Here is a 15,467-nt window from a genome sequence, read left to right as displayed (position 1 = left end):
CCTTCCTCCCTCTGTACCCCAGACCTTCAGAGGGGGCTGGCAAGTCAGACTTCATGTACTTCCATGGGCAAGGCCTGTCCTACTGACGCTGTGGTCATCACATCAAAGCGTCAAGTCCCTGCTCCTCCCAGTGACCTTTCAGCAACCCCGTCTGGAACAATTCCTGTCCTCCTGATCTCACAGTGCCCTCCCGTTCTCTGCTGCATGTCATCTTCTTGTCCCGACAGGCCGGGCCACCTTCTGCTTCTGTATCCCCTCCAGCATGCTCCGCACTTGCTGGCTGACTGGTTCTCCCAACCAGAGAGAAGCTCCTTTCCATTTTGGCAGAATAGAAGCCTCCTGGGTACCTGGTGGCCTGCACCATCCACAATCACCTGCCTCGTCTAAGACAAGGGCCAGTTCAGAAAGAGTTCACCATCATCTGCAATCACCAAACTTATCACGTGTACAAGGCGCTAAGAAAAAGCTTCCAATTTTGTTGGCGAGAGGATTTGAAAAAAGAATTAACAACATCTGTAGAGATAAACAGCAAAGAAGAACACCTATAAGTTCAAATAAGTTTGGGGCAAGAAGCCAGGAGTGCTTCCGTGAGGTGTTCCAGACCATTCCTCGTTGAGGGGCAGTTCTGCACTAAGGCCGCCCATGGTGTGCAGCCTGTTCACCTGGCGTCTGGTGCCTTGAGTGACAGGGCCCCAGTTTCCATTCCATTCTTATTCCCCATTGGTGGCTTCCATACCACCACGCCTGCCCACCAAGGTTCCACTCAAATGCCCTTTTCTCCAGGAAGCCTTCATTGATAACTGCTGGGCCTTTGAAGCCATAATGGCAGGTTCATGTGATTCCTGCCCAGGGCAAAGAGGATCACACGCCTCTGCATCCCTGACTCACATGCGGCCCAGGTACCTAGGAGCGCCCCACACCGAGCCTGGGACACAGAGGTGGGCAAAAACACGTTTCCACTGTCTGCCCTTTTGGTTCCTTTCAGTTGTTACTATGTGCATGCATGGCTTTTTAAGTTAAAAAATGAGTATTTCAAATTAAAATAAAAGACCACACAGATGATTTCAGACGCACCATGGTTCAGAACCAAGGCTGTTTTGTAACTATTCAAGCGTAGGCTTTCCTTCCTCTGCGACACAGAGATTCCTGGATGGCAGGGTCTGTATTCTTTGTATCTCCCAAAGTGCCACACAGTAAGCACTATACAAACAGAGAGAGGCAGGAATAGGAGGAAATGAATGTGTGGGTAACTGTCTCCATAAACAACTGCCTCCTTTGTCCTGGGACCAGAAGAACTGGACGGTGCCCAGCTACCACTACTGAACCTTTTGACCAAAGATTCTACAGAATCCTGATCGAAAGGGCCAAAATGCAGAACAGAATTTCAAAATCTCATGGAATCTAGACCTCTGGAGCCATGAAGGCTAGAAGAACCCCTGAAATTACTGCTCTGAGATAATCTTTAAACCATAAACCAAAAATATCCCCTGGAGTCTTCTTAAAATCAAACAATAATTTAGCTTAACTAGTAAAGAATATCTGCCTTGTACATTTATTAAGCATGGTCCTTTAAGATCTACATGGGATCAAACTGACAAGAGCAACTCGAAAGATTAGCTGAGAAACTTAGGGGAACCAAAGATAGAAGGCAAATACTAGCCCAAAGGACTAAAGGACCATATGAACCAGAGACTCCTCCAGCCTGAGACCAGAAGAACTAGATGGTGCCCAGCTATCACCAATGACCACCCTGATAGGGAACACAACATAGAGTCCCAGACTGAGCAGCTGAAAAATGTAGACCAGAACTCAAATTCACAAAAAAAGACCAGACTTAATGGTCTGACAGCGACAGGAGGAATCCCTGAACTATGGTCCCTGGGTGCTCTGTTAACCTAGAACTGAAACCACTCCCAAAGCCCATTCTTCAAAGATTAGACAGGCCTATAAAACAAAAAATTATACACGTGACAAACATGCTTCTTAGTTCAATCAAATATAAGAGACCAGATGGGCAGCTCCTGTCCAAAAGCAGAATAAGAAGGCAGGAATGGGCAGGAGCTGGTCAAATGGACAGAGGGAACCCAGGCTGGAAAGGGGGAGTATGCGATCACATTGGGATTGCACCCAATGTCACAAAACAATATATGTATAAATTTTTGAATGAGAAATGAACTTGGGCTGTAAACTTTTACCTAAAGCACAATTAAAAAAAAAAAACACCAACTTAGGGGGCAGTGAGTACATGTTAATGGGGGAGGAACTACTCAGAAAAGGACGAGAATGGTTGCACAATTCAAAGAATGTAATCAATGTCACTGAATTGTACACAGAGAAACTGCTGAATTAGGGTGTGTTCTGCTGGGTATAGTCTCAACAACAAAAAGTAAATAATATATATTAAAAGAAATACGTACTATACAATAAGTACTTAATAAAATTCACTGAATGAACACTGCTAAGTAACGCCATGAGCAAAGGCAAGGATCTGGGAGAGTGTAAAGCAGACAGCAACACAGTCGATGTGGCTGGAAGGGGAGGAGTTTGACATGAGGCTGGAACAGCGGATGGTGGCCACATGGTGGCAGAGTTTGATTCATCTGCAGACATGTGAAGGCACTGAGGACTGTCCCGCAAGGGAGTCTTAGAAAAACAAAACGAAACAACGAACTCCAATTAGTAGGGTGAAGAATGGATTAAAACAGCAGAGGGAAGTGAATCTAGACAGAGCTTACGTCCTGCACAAAAAATTACTCAAAATGGATCACAGACCTAAATGTAAGATACATAACTATACAACTTCTAGAAGATAACTCGGGAAAATCTAGGTGACCTTGGGTTTGGTGATGACTTTTAAATACAACACCAAAAGCACATTCCATAGAAGAAAAAAAATTGATGAGCTGGACTTCCTCAAAATTAAGAGCTTGCGAAAGATACTGTTGAGAATGAAAAGACAACCACAGACCGAGAGAGAAAATACATGCAAAATAGTATCAGATAAAGGACTTGTATCCAAGCTATACAAAGAATTTTTAAAACTCAAAAAGAAAACAAACAAGTAAACTACAAAATGGTCAAAAGATCTGAACAGAAACTTCACCAAAGATACGAGTACAGCAAGTAAGCACATGAAAAGTGCTCAGCATCGTATGTCCTTAGAGAATTGCAAATCAAAACCATAATGATACCACTATACGCCGCTTATCAGAGTGGCTAAAATCCAAAACACAACACCAAAAGCAGGCAAGGCTGTGGAGCAGCAGGAACTCTCCTTCGACTGGGGGAGGGGGGAGGGTGGAGGGGTGGGGGGTAGGGGGGTCGGGGGGTGGGGTGGGAAATGCAAAATGATACAGCCACTCAGGAAGACAGCCTGGCAGGTCCTCCCTCACAAATCCAAACGGAAGCCAACTATATGGTCCTAAAGTTGTGCTCCCAGGTATTTACCTAAAGAGATGGAAACATACATCCGCGTAAAAACCTGCGCACCAATGTTTACAACGGCTTTATTCATAAGTGCCCAAAACTGGGAGCAACCAAGATGTCCTTCAATAGACGAAAGGATAAACAAACTGTGGTACATCTAATAAAAAAAACCCAAAAACAACCATGACCCATTGCACTGAGTTGATTCCAACTCATAGTGACCCTGTAGGACAGAGTAGAATCATCCATAGGGTTTCCAAGGAGCAGCTGGTGGATTCGAACTGCTGACCTTTTGGCTAACAGCCAAGTTCTTAACCACTGTGCCGCCAGGGCTCTAAGGCTCCATGGTACATTCATATAATTAATGGAATCTTATTCAGTGATAAAAAGAAATGAGCAATCAAGCCGCAAAAAGCCACGGAGGACCTTAAATGCATGCTGCTAAGTGGAAGGAGACAGCCTGAGAAAGTTACGTATCACAGGATTCTAACATATGCCATTCTAGACAAAACAAAACTGCAGACAGCGAAAAGGTGGCTGACTGCCAGGGGAGGGATGACTAGGTGGAGCACAGGGCGTTTTTAGGGCAGGATGCTGTAATGATGGACACGTGACACTAAGCGTTTGTCAGAACCCCTAGGACTGCACAACACAGAGTGAACCCTAATGTGAACTATGAACCTTAATAATCGTAAACCAGTGTTGGTTCATCACCCCGTAACCAATGCACCACAGGAATGCAGGATGTTAACAGAAGTGATGAGCAGGGGGTAGGGGCGCATATGGGAGCCCTGTACTTTCTGCACAATTTTTCTGTAAAACTAACCAAAAGCCAAGCCTGTTGCTGTTAATTCCAACTCATGGCAACCCCAGATGCAACAGAGTAGAACTGCTCCATAGGGTTTTCTTGGCCATAATCTTTAAAACTGTCTGAAAAATAAAGTCTATTTAAAAAAAAAAAAAAAATCAGAGGGGTAGGAAGGAGACCAGTTAGGAGACCCACAGGGCTCACTGCCAGACCTTGATATGGAAATCCACCGGGAGGGTCCTGGAGCCCACCAACCGTTTCATGAGGTAGCCCTTCCAGTCGGTGAACTTGGCATGGATGGCTACAGAGACAGAAGCACAATCCTGGTTACAGACTGACCCACTCCCACTGATGGGGCCAGAGCCAACCCATCAGGAAAGAGGACTGAACAACCTATTTCTGCCCCTTGAGGCCAGCAGACCTCCTCATCAAGCTGGACTCCACAACCTGGATCTGCCACGGGGTCTCTGGGCAGGGAAGGGAAGGAAGCAAGCAGGTTCTCTTCTGGTCTAACATAAGACAGAGGGCCCCTTCTACACAGGGCTATACAGAGACCAGGACAGGGACCGGCCTCATCAACTCACTCCGCGGGGGCACCAGGATCTTGCTGTTGATGGCACACCAGCCAATGGGGTGGACATCCACAGTTCCCAGGTTGCACCAGAAGTCATGGCTGGCGTCATTTTCAAAGCCTTCATACCGGAGAAGCACCCGATACCCTAAAAGGAAGGAAAGGGCACCAGTGTGGGCAGGTGGGATGGGGAACAGCATACTCTTAGGCCTTCCCTCTCCTCTAGCCTACACTGGGCTTTCTACCACCCATTCCAAGAACCCCTTCCAGGCAACTGGGTCCCTGTTCTCCACAACAGTCACAGCCAAAACAAAGCCATGACACTTATTCAAAAAGCATTACGGCATAGTGGGGAAACCCTGGTGGTGTAGAGGTTAAGAGCTATGGCTGCCAACCGAAAGGTAGCAGTTCGAATCCATCAGGCACGCCTTGGAAACTCTATGGGGGAGTTCTACTCTGTCCTATAGGGTCGCTATGAGTCAGAATTGACTCATCGGCAATGGGATGGTGTAGTGGTGAGAAACAACTGTTAAGAGACCGAAGAGTCCTGGAATAAACTTTAAAAGGGGGAGTTCCTAAGCTTGCCAAGCTTTTTTCCCTGCCAAGGGTAGGAGAATCCCAAGGAAGGGGGCAGGAACTCCTGTGGGTGTTTTGCTTTAAGCCAACTTCTGCCTACCCCACTGCCCACCCCTGACTAGAGGTGTTACTCTGGAGACAAGCCCCCAACCCTGCCCAGCTCAGAGGTGCTCACCCGCTGTCTGGATGACAGAGGCGATCCAGTACACCCGGCTGGGTAGCACGGCGTCACTGTTGAGCACCTCCACCTTCATCCCCTTCATCACGTCCTCCCACTGGTCATAGAGGGGGACCTGTGGGGGACGAGAGATTCACCGTGGGGGAAGCTGCCTGGGCCGGCTGTGAAAACAGATGACTGCCCAAACTAGTGAATCATGGCTTCCTCTGCCTGTGCGCCCTACCTTTTCATATCACCCCAGGGTGCCGGTTAGGGGCTGGGGTCAGAGAGCCCTGAGTTCTGATCTTTACAGGACCAGCGGCTATCTGTGTGAACCTGGACAAATGACAAACTCGGTGAGCCTCAATCGCTTCACTGCCCATGTAATTATAATAGCAACACCACCTCACGCTTCCTAGTGCTTACCATGTGCTGGGCACTGCCCTCGGCACAAACCTCATCTCCTCGGTCCTCAGGCCTGTGCGGTAAGCATTACTGCCCCCTCGCTTTACAGCTGTCACCAAGCCACCCTTCACAGAACTGTCTACCCACACACTATTCCTGGCACGCTCTTTCTCTACCTCTATTCAAATGCCACCCTATGGCAGTGGGCTCTTTAGGGGTTGCCTCCCCAATATTTAAACCCCACGTTGTTGCCAATGGCACCTGGATTCTCCTTTGTGGAATTCACCTTTTTGTCATGCTCAGCCCTGGCTTAAGTCAGTCGGGTATCCCATCCCATCCCCCTGGTGACAGAGGTTGGTTCGCCACAGAACCTAAAACCAGTCTCACCATGGTAAGCACATGGAACTGGGTTCTTTGCAGAACACATTGAATCTTCTGTGTTAAATGCAGTATAACTCCCCTGAATGAGAATGCCTGGACCCCTAGGAATTCAGGGCAAAAAGGTTTTTCCACTAGGCAAGTTGTGTACCTTCATTAGCAAGTCAAAGAAGAGCCAGGTAAGAGCTGTTATGTACCAGCCCTCCCTGAGTTCAGTACCAGTTCAGAGAGGAGTGGCTAGGGGGCTGGCTTCCTGGGTTCAGACCTCCTCCTAGCCTTCCTGGGGTTTAAGAAACTGATTTGAAAGACTAAGCCAGAGCACTGCTATCGCAGGGTCCAGCTGCTAGATATTAAATCCTTCCACTCAGAGTTCAGCCCTCCCTGGCCTCACCCTTCTGTGTTTCTCAGTGCTAGGGGCTCAGGGAGACCTTTGCAGAAGTGGGCTCCAGGAGGTATCCGCATCTGCCTGTCAGGGACCAAGGGGCCCAGGCCAGTATAGAAGTCCCAGGCTTTCAGGGAAAATACTCAAAATGGGGAGAAGGAGGAAAAAGGGGACTTCTGCGTTGGAAGGACCCTTAGAGATCAACTAGCACGAAAGTTCCATGATGCAAATTAAGCAAAGGAGGGGTCTCAGAGCAGCAGCAGAAAGCCCTTGGTAAGTGTTTGCTGGAGGACTTTTGGAAAAGGTGGGCCAGAAAGGTGAAATGGAGCTGGTGGCTTCTCCACCCAGACCCCCTGCTGCTCAGCTTGGAGCTTCCTCCTAAAGAGGGCAGGTGAGGACCAGAACCAGCAGCTCCCACCAGGTTCCCTGGGCACTCCCACCCCTCACCTCCAGGGACTCACGTGTTTAAAGCAGCTGACAGGAGCGGCCTTGTAACTGTGATCCTTCAGGAACTTCCCCCAGTCGAAACCCAAGACCAGCGCTGCAGAGCAGGGAGAGGAGAGCGGAGGCTGTGGCGGCCTCACCCCCCGCAGCTTGCTCCTCCCAAGTCCACTCGAGGCTGTGCTCCCCACAGCCCCTCACAGCTCCCGTACCTGCCCCACCAGCAGCCATCAGGACCAGTGAGCACTGAATCTAAACACTGCCAGAAGCCGAGGAGAAGGAAAACATCCAGAGTGAAGTTTCCCACCCTTTAACCCCCAAGGAAAGAGGGAAACTCAAAGCCCCTTGAGCTTAAATTCCTCAGGCCTTCCCTGACCTCCCACTGGCCACACCCAGTCTGACCTAGTAGGAGGGGCTCAATTCAGAACCATTACCAGCCTGAGGACTGAATGCTTCAGGCTTACACTTAATTGGCTTAGAAATTGCTACACACACTCAGATATCCCTTTTCTTTTTCCACCCCGCCTCTCCCCAGCCCCTCTTCAAGCCACATCTGGGCCTCTGCTGCCCCAGGGAAATAGAAGTCACAGGACTAGAAAAGAAACAAAAGAAGCAATTCCGGGCTTTTGAATCATCCAGGGAAGGGGCCCCGGCAATTTGAGGGTTATTGAAGGGGTCTTCTGGGGTAATTTCCTCAATCCCCACCAGGCGAGGAAGCTGCGATCCACACTAGGCTGGGTAGGATACTTTCTAGACCCTATGCTGGCCATGTTTCCATTCCTTGCTTTTGAGGAAAGCTACCCCAGTCCTGCCCCCCTGCCCCCAGCTTCCTGAGCACCGTCCTCTGCTGTCTTACCGTCTTGTCCGGTTGGCGTCCCATCTGCTAGCTGTCCCGTCCCTTGGGAGTGGAGGAAGGCTCCGATCTTGGCTGACCAAGCAGCCTTGTGCAGGACTTTGGCTTTCTTGGTGGGTGGTTTTCCCTGGAGGGAAGAGGAGAGGACAGCCTAGTGGCTGAGAATGTGGCTCTGGGTTTGGACTGCCTAAGTTTAAATCCTGGGCTTGCTCAAGTTACTTAACCTCTATGGGGCTTCAGTTTCTTCATTTGTAAACTTAAAAAAAAAAAAAAATCGATTCTGACTCATAGTGACCCTACAGGACAGAGCAGAACTGCCCCATTTGGTTTCCAAGGAGTGGCTGGTGGATTCGAACTGGTGATCTTCTGGTTAGCAGCCGAGCTCTTAAACACTGCACCAGGGCTTCACACATTTGTAAACTAGGATGATGAAACTAACAATACTTGGCTCAGAGGGTAGTTACTATAACGTAAGCATGCAGTGAGTGATCTAGCCAGTGAGTGATCTAGAGAAGGATGGGGTCAGTGGAGCAGCAGAGCAGAGAGACCGTCTTTTAAGCCTTCTCTGACTCCCAGAAGCTCTCCTGAGTGGCTTCAACTCTCACTTACCACCCTCGACCAGTGCACCTACAGATCCAAGCAGAGAACGAGCTTCAGAGGGATCCATGAACTCCGTGCACTGGCAGGCAACGTTTTGTACATACAAGAACATTCTCGAGCGGGGGTTCACAGCTAGTGTCACAAGTTCAAAGGGGTCCACTCCCCAAGTGGAGCGCTACTCATTGGGCCTGTACCTTATAATTTAAGCGCTGATCAGAAAGGCCAGGAAATTTATTACAGCGATTGTTGTTGGGTGCCATCAAGTCAATTCCGACTCACAGCAACCCGATGCGACAGAGCAGAACTGCAATCTTTACAGGAGCAGATTCCCAGCTCTTCAAGCTACTTGGTGGGTATGAACTGCCAACCTTTCGGGTAGCAGCTGAGTGCTTAACTGTTACACCACCGGATTTGTTGTTGTGTGCCATTGAGTCCATTCCGACTCACGGCGGCCCTTAGGACGGCAGAACTGCCCCACAGGGTTTCCAAGACTTTAGAGGAGCAAATCGCCAGGTTTTTTCTCCTGCGAGTCGCTGTTGGGTTTGAACTGCTGACCTTTTGATTAGCGGCCAAGTGCTTAATCATTGTGCCACGAGGACTCCTACCACTAGAATACAAAAAAAAAAAAAAGAAAAAACCCCAAAACCAAACCCATTCCTGATGAGTCGATGCTGATTCATAGCAACCCTATAGGCTAGTACAGCAGAAATACAAGTTTAAGTCCCAGACAAACCTGGGTCAAAACCTGGCTTGACAACTTTTAGTTGTGTACCCATGAGCCAGTGACCAGAATTCTTGAGCCTTTACAACGGAAGGCCTTTAAAAAATAATCTATTTTGGAGATGATTTGACAAACTGAATGCGAGTGTCAGGCCCTTAGCAAGAATCCCAAAACGTAGTTACCATCATTATCATTAGCTGAGGACACTGTACGCTATTATGCTTTTTTCTAGGTCTCGACAAAAATCTGTACAATGAGGACAAGAGTAATTGTCTTACAAAAGCTATCTCACAAGTGAGATAAAGCACGTGAGGGGCTAAGCAGCAGACCTGGCACCCAGCAACCTCCTATGGATGTCACACCAGTGGTTCTCAAATTCGCCTGTACATTAGGCTCCCTGGGGAGCCCTGTAGGTTCCTTATCCCCAGGCTGCACTCCACCACAACTAAATCAGAACCTTTGCGAGTAGGACCCAAGCATCAATATTTTTTAAACTTTCCAGGTGATTTCTGGACATGCTGTCAGGAGGGATCAGTCCCTGGAGAAGGACATCATGCTTGGCAAAGTACAGGGTCAGTGGAAAAGAGGAAGACCCTCAACGAGATGGACCGACACAGTGGCTGCAACAATGGGCTCAAGTATAACAACAATTGTAAGGATGGCGCAGGACCGGGCAGTGTTTTGTTCTGTGGTACATAGGGTGGCTGAGTTGGAACTGACTCGATAGCACCTAACAACAACAACAACAACAGGTGATTCCACTGGGCAGCCAAATTTGAGACCCAGTGTTATAGATGTTCGCCATGGTGACCACTAAACAACACAGGGCTGGGTATTGGAGATGTGGGCTCCAGCCTGTCCTGTGGTTCTCTGCCCACAGAGCCACCCTGGGTAAGTCATTCTACCTCTGTGGACCTCAGTGCACTTATCAACAAACGCACGGGTTAGAAACTGGCAAGTGTTACGTTATATATATACTTCACAACAACAACGAGACAGATAAAAAATAAATGTGTGGGTTACACACTGCTTCTCTAAGAATTCTCCCATCTCTGAGAGTTCTGTCAATGTCAATAATTAAAGATTGGCAAGCATTTCTAGGTGGCTGCCTATGATGTGGTGCCTGAGATAAGGCATCAACTTCCTAAACACACCAAGGCCGCAGAACCTCCTGCCTGCTTCCTGCTTCCTTTCAGAGTATTGATAGAAGTGTTGGGCAAAGTCAAGGACATCAGGCTTCCCCAAGGTACTTCATTAAACCAGACTGGGAAGGTGGGGGATGGAGGGTAGCTCCAGGAATCTACATTTAAACAAGCCCCATAAATGGATTCCTCTGCCTTCCGAAGTCTGGACCTACTAGGAAGCTTCCAGCCTCAGATGGCCAGAAGCAAGGTCCTTACCAAGTCCCTCTTAGCCTCCTGCCTTCAGTAAGTTGGCCGTTCCTATTTCAGGCGCAACCACCCCTCCCCAGAAGTGTCTCCCAAGTGACTGCCTCTCACCTGTAATCGAGCCAAGATACTGGCTTTCTTGGAGTTGGAGGAGTAGCTCCTGGAGCAGGAGACACTGCAGAACCTCTTGGTCTTGGAGAAGAAGGCTTCTCTTGTGCCCACAATACCACACATCTCACAGACAGCTGGAAGAGAACTCAGCATGTGACTCACTCCATAGGGTCACCTCTAATCACACAAAATGATGGGCCTTTCAAACCTGGGGCATCGCATTAACCAGGTGAGCCCAAGTCCCCACTGAGGCGCATGGAACTGGAGGCGGTTCTGGTGTGCACATGTGAATCTGTTCTGCCCAAGAGAAGCTGCCTGGCACCCCTTGGCTATGTGCATCAATAGTAGGGCAGAAGAAAGCCAGGAGGACCACTGGGGAAACAGGAGAAGGGTGGAAGGCTTGCGAGAGAGGAACATGTGAAGAAAAAGAAATATAGGGAGAGAAAGGTGCATAGTCACTTACTCTCTGTGGGTCTATTTTCTCATCGAGAAAGTAAGGAGACTGAACCTGATCAGTGTCTCAACCCTGACTTCAAGTTAGAATGACCTAGGGAGCTCGTGAAAATGCCCAAGCCAGAGATTCCAGTCAACTGGTCTGTGGTGGGAACTGGCACTTGTATTTTGTCAAAAGCTCAGATTCTGATGTGCAACCAGGTTGGAGAATCCCTGGACTAGATGGTCTCTAATGGTTCCTTTTGGCTCTAAAATTCTAAGATTCTAAAAAAAGGGCTGAAATAAGACAGAAGGGAGAAAGACAAAAGAAAGGGAAGAGAGGAAGAGACGGCAGAAAGTATAGAAACAAATGAAATTCAACTGGCAGAGTACCCTTCTGAAGAGTTGGAGTACCAAGGAATGGGAGTGTCATCGGAGACCATCTCACCTGCCCCTTTTCACAGGCAGACCCACACGGGAGGCTCTGGCACAGGCATTCGGCAGCTGCCCAAGCCTCACAACTGGCTTCCGGATGATCCATGGGGATTCTTCTTTGCGCCCGCCACTCCTCTTACCCAGAAGTCACTTTATTTTGTAGTCCCCTCCCCCTTCACTTCCGACCCACAAGCTATTTCTGGTTCCTTCCCAGAGCGTAATCAGAACACTTTCAGGTTTGTGTACTCAATATCCAGACTTAGAAATCCACCAGCTATTCACACAAATTAATGTCAAAGCAGCACCATGTTGACGGCTGGCACCTAATATGTGCTAAGTAAATACCAGTTGTATGAAAGGATGAAAGAAACCACAGCTTGAAATCAGACTGCAGCAGAGGACAGGGCCCTTGTGGCTACTCAGGGTGCTTCTCTCTGACAGCAATTTAGACATCTGAGCCCTTGACATCAGATCAAAGAGCTCACATGCCTTGCAGCCCCCTCTTCCTCCAGGACCTCCTGACTCCTCCCCATCTCCAGGGCACACTCTGAACGCACCTGGTTCAGAACCACTGCCTTCCAAAGAGCGGGGAGTCCCAGAGCTGAGCAAATGCAGGGGGGAAGTGGGCAGCTCCCCAGCTTCCCGATCCTCGTTTTCTGCTTCACTTGACTCCTCCAGATAGGAGCTGCTCTCACTGCCCACACTGCTGTTGTAAGCCCGGAAACTGTCATAGCCGCCAAAAAGCTCCAAGTCATCTTCCTCTTCTTCCTCCATTGGTTCTGAAAACGGGGTCTCCTAGTGGAAGAATGACACAAACCAGGCAGGAGGAATCCAAGTTGGCTCAGTGCATGCGGAGGGAGGCCGTGGATTTGTTATCAGCCCCCTACCTAGTTCTTTGTCAAATCAACACTTTTAGGCACCTTTTCGCACACACCAGGATCATTACTCTTGTTTGTACAATATTTCTCCACCACAACTCAACAGAAGAGCTTTATAAAAACAACAAAAAAAAGACAAACCTATTGCCGTCAAGTCGATTCCGACTCATAGTGACCCTATAGGACAGAGTAGAACTGCCCCATAGGATTTCCAATGCTGTAATCTTTACAGAAGCAGATTCCTACATCTTTCTCCTACAGAGTGGCTGGTGGGTTTAAACTGCCAACCTTTCAGAGAGCAGCCAAGTGCTTAACCACTGCACCAGGGCTCCTATGAAGTGTATTATACCCAAAAACCAAACCAAACCCATTGCCGTCGAGTCGATTCCGACTCATAGCGACCCTTTAGGACAGAGTAGAACTGCCCCATAGAGTTTCCAAGGAGCACCTGGTGGATTCGAACTGCCAACCCTTTGGTTAGCAGCCATAGCACTTAACCACTACGCCACCAGGGATTCCATGAAGTGCATTACAGGATAGAAAATACAAGTTAGGAATTCACTGAGTTCATTCTGTAGATTTACAAATGATGATATTTTAACAGAGTTCAAATAGAAAACAACACTATGAAAATACCCTCTGGCAGATGCCTCCTGAAGACTCTGGGATGGAAGGCATACAGTAGGAACTCGTTCTTCCCCTTCAGCATAGGTACACCAAAAGAATCTCAGCTCAAATACAGTTTAAGTGAGGGGACCCAGACTGTACACGAGGAGGCAGGAGGCAAATGACACACAGAGAGCTATGGCGCAGTGGTACGTACCATAGTTTTGGATCTAGCTCTGATCCTAACTAGCTGTGGGTCCTTGGGCAAGTCACTTAACCTCCGAGCCTCAGTTTTCTCAACTATAAAATAAGAAAAATATTTGGCTCAGGAGTATCTGAGAGGTAATGAGATACTGTAGACGGATCTACCTAGCAGCTAGTAGAAAAGGTACAGCAAGGTGAAGAGTCCGTGCATTGGGCCAGTGCTCAAGTGCTCAGCTGCTAACCAAAAGTTCAGCGGTTCGAACCCACCAGAGGCTCTGGGGAAAAAAAGACCTGGTGATCTGCTCCCGTAGGAAGCCCCATGGGGCAGTTCTCTGTAATACTTGGGGCCACTATGAGTCAGAATTGACTTGAAAGCACACAACAACAATAACACCACCGCTGCTTACTAGCCATATGACCAGCAGCAAGTCAGTCTCTCAGTTTTGGGGTCTGCAAAATGAGGATAATAAAACCTATTTCATAAGATTTGCAGAACAAGGAGTTAATAATACAGGTAAAGCACTCAGAACAGTGACCTGCACTTAGCAAACACTTAATAAATGTTGGCAACTATCATTACCTTTTATGTTAAAAAATATTTTGACAAGGTTAATTTTATAGAGTTTCCTTGGTTTTGAAAAGACCCTTTTTAACTCCAGCAAGTCTGGAAAATAAAATACAAATTGAACAGTTCAAAGTATGGGCTCTCAATCAGATTTGCCTGGGTGTTCCGGCTCTACCAATTATTAAATGTGATTTTGTGCAAGATATTTGACCTTGCTACCCTCAGTTTTGGAGGATTGGTAGCACAGTGCTTAAGAGCTGCAGCTGCTCACCAAAACACTGGCAGTTCTAATCCACCAGTGGCTCCTTGGAAAACCCATAGGGCAGTTCTACTCTTGTCTGTAGGGTCACGAGTTGGAATTTACTTGACAGCAATGGGTACAGGTACCCTCAGTTTCTTCATCAGTGCAAGCGAGATAAAACGCCTTCTTTAGAGGGCTGTGGTGAGGATGAGATAAATTATGTAGAAGCTAGGTCTGCTTCCAGCAGTAACAGAACTAAACTGTGAGCTATTACTATTCTCCACTTCAGTACCTCTACATTGTCGCGTTTTTGAGCTATTCTACTTTCTGTTTACAACTACACGTGTAAATGTGGTAGAAAACTGCATTCAAATGTAGAGTGCCCAGAAGCCAAATGATTAAAGGTAGGTGGGTTACAGGTGGAAACCCTGGTGGTGTAGTGGTTAAGTGTTACTGCTAAACAAAGGTCGGCAGTTCAAACCCACCAGGGGCTACTTGGAAACTTTATGGGGCAGTTCTACTCTGTCCTGTAGGCTCTCTATGAGTTGGAATCGACTCGACGGCAGTGGCTTTGGTTTGGGTTACAGGTTGTAGGAGAGTGGAAAAAGCATAACAGGTAGAGTCTGGGAGCCTGACTGCATGCCTAACAGATTTCCTTCACAGTTCAGCTGTGTGACCTTCCTGGGGAGTCGCACCGCCTCCGTAAGCCTCAGGTGCTGTAACCTTAAGAACGAAACAGTAACACTGGATTGTTGCGAGTATACCCGGGAGATAATGCACGTGACCGTTCTAGGCACTGAGTAAGCGTTCTTTAACCTTTAGCCTCCCTTCACTTCACACCACGATGTGACAAGTTTCACAATCCCTAAAGAATACGACCACGACCACGAGACGGGGAGAACAAAGAAGATTCAGAAGAGCTCCGATCCTGGGTCTAACGCCCCATCTCCTAGGCCAGGGAGGCTACTCCTTTCTCAACCACTCGCCCGACGTCCAGCCCAGCCGCGGGGAAGCAAAAGGCAAGGGCAATCGCTCGCGGCCCTGGCTCAGCCCAGCTGCCTAAGTGCATCCATCCTTCCAACCTCCACCCTCAAGGCGTCGCTAAAAAGCCTAAAGAAGGGTTCGCCAGGCGAAGGAGCGCTCGGGGTTTCCATGCCCATTGGCGCTAAGCCCTCACCCTCTCACCTCGATGCCCCGGGGTTTCTCCATGAGCCCTAACACCATTTCTTCAACCGTCACCAGGTGTAAGAAGCCATATTGGCCTCGCCGCTCGCCCCGAGCGCACTCAT

General features: G+C 48.3%; 1 protein-coding gene across 1 annotated transcript in view; it reads right to left on the bottom strand.

Moving 5' to 3' along the window:
* L3MBTL2 (L3MBTL histone methyl-lysine binding protein 2) overlaps positions 1 to 15,467 on the bottom strand; it is a 24,809-nt gene extending 9,342 nt beyond the window's left edge. The window contains exons 1-8 of the mRNA XM_049884478.1: positions 15,364 to 15,467; positions 12,242 to 12,479; positions 10,818 to 10,951; positions 8,001 to 8,124; positions 7,165 to 7,244; positions 5,557 to 5,674; positions 4,819 to 4,953; positions 4,447 to 4,535 (exon numbers count right to left, since the gene is read on the bottom strand). Coding sequence (XP_049740435.1) covers positions 4,447 to 4,535; positions 4,819 to 4,953; positions 5,557 to 5,674; positions 7,165 to 7,244; positions 8,001 to 8,124; positions 10,818 to 10,951; positions 12,242 to 12,479; positions 15,364 to 15,402 — 957 coding nt within the window. The 5' untranslated portion in view covers positions 15,403 to 15,467. The remainder of the gene's footprint in view (positions 1 to 4,446; positions 4,536 to 4,818; positions 4,954 to 5,556; positions 5,675 to 7,164; positions 7,245 to 8,000; positions 8,125 to 10,817; positions 10,952 to 12,241; positions 12,480 to 15,363) is intronic.

Source organism: Elephas maximus, chromosome 4 (genome assembly GCF_024166365.1).
Source record: "Elephas maximus indicus isolate mEleMax1 chromosome 4, mEleMax1 primary haplotype, whole genome shotgun sequence".
In the NCBI taxonomy this organism is placed as follows: domain Eukaryota; kingdom Metazoa; phylum Chordata; class Mammalia; order Proboscidea; family Elephantidae; genus Elephas; species Elephas maximus.
Note: the sequence above shows the minus strand (reverse complement) of the source record. Positions and strands in the feature narration are given on the sequence as shown.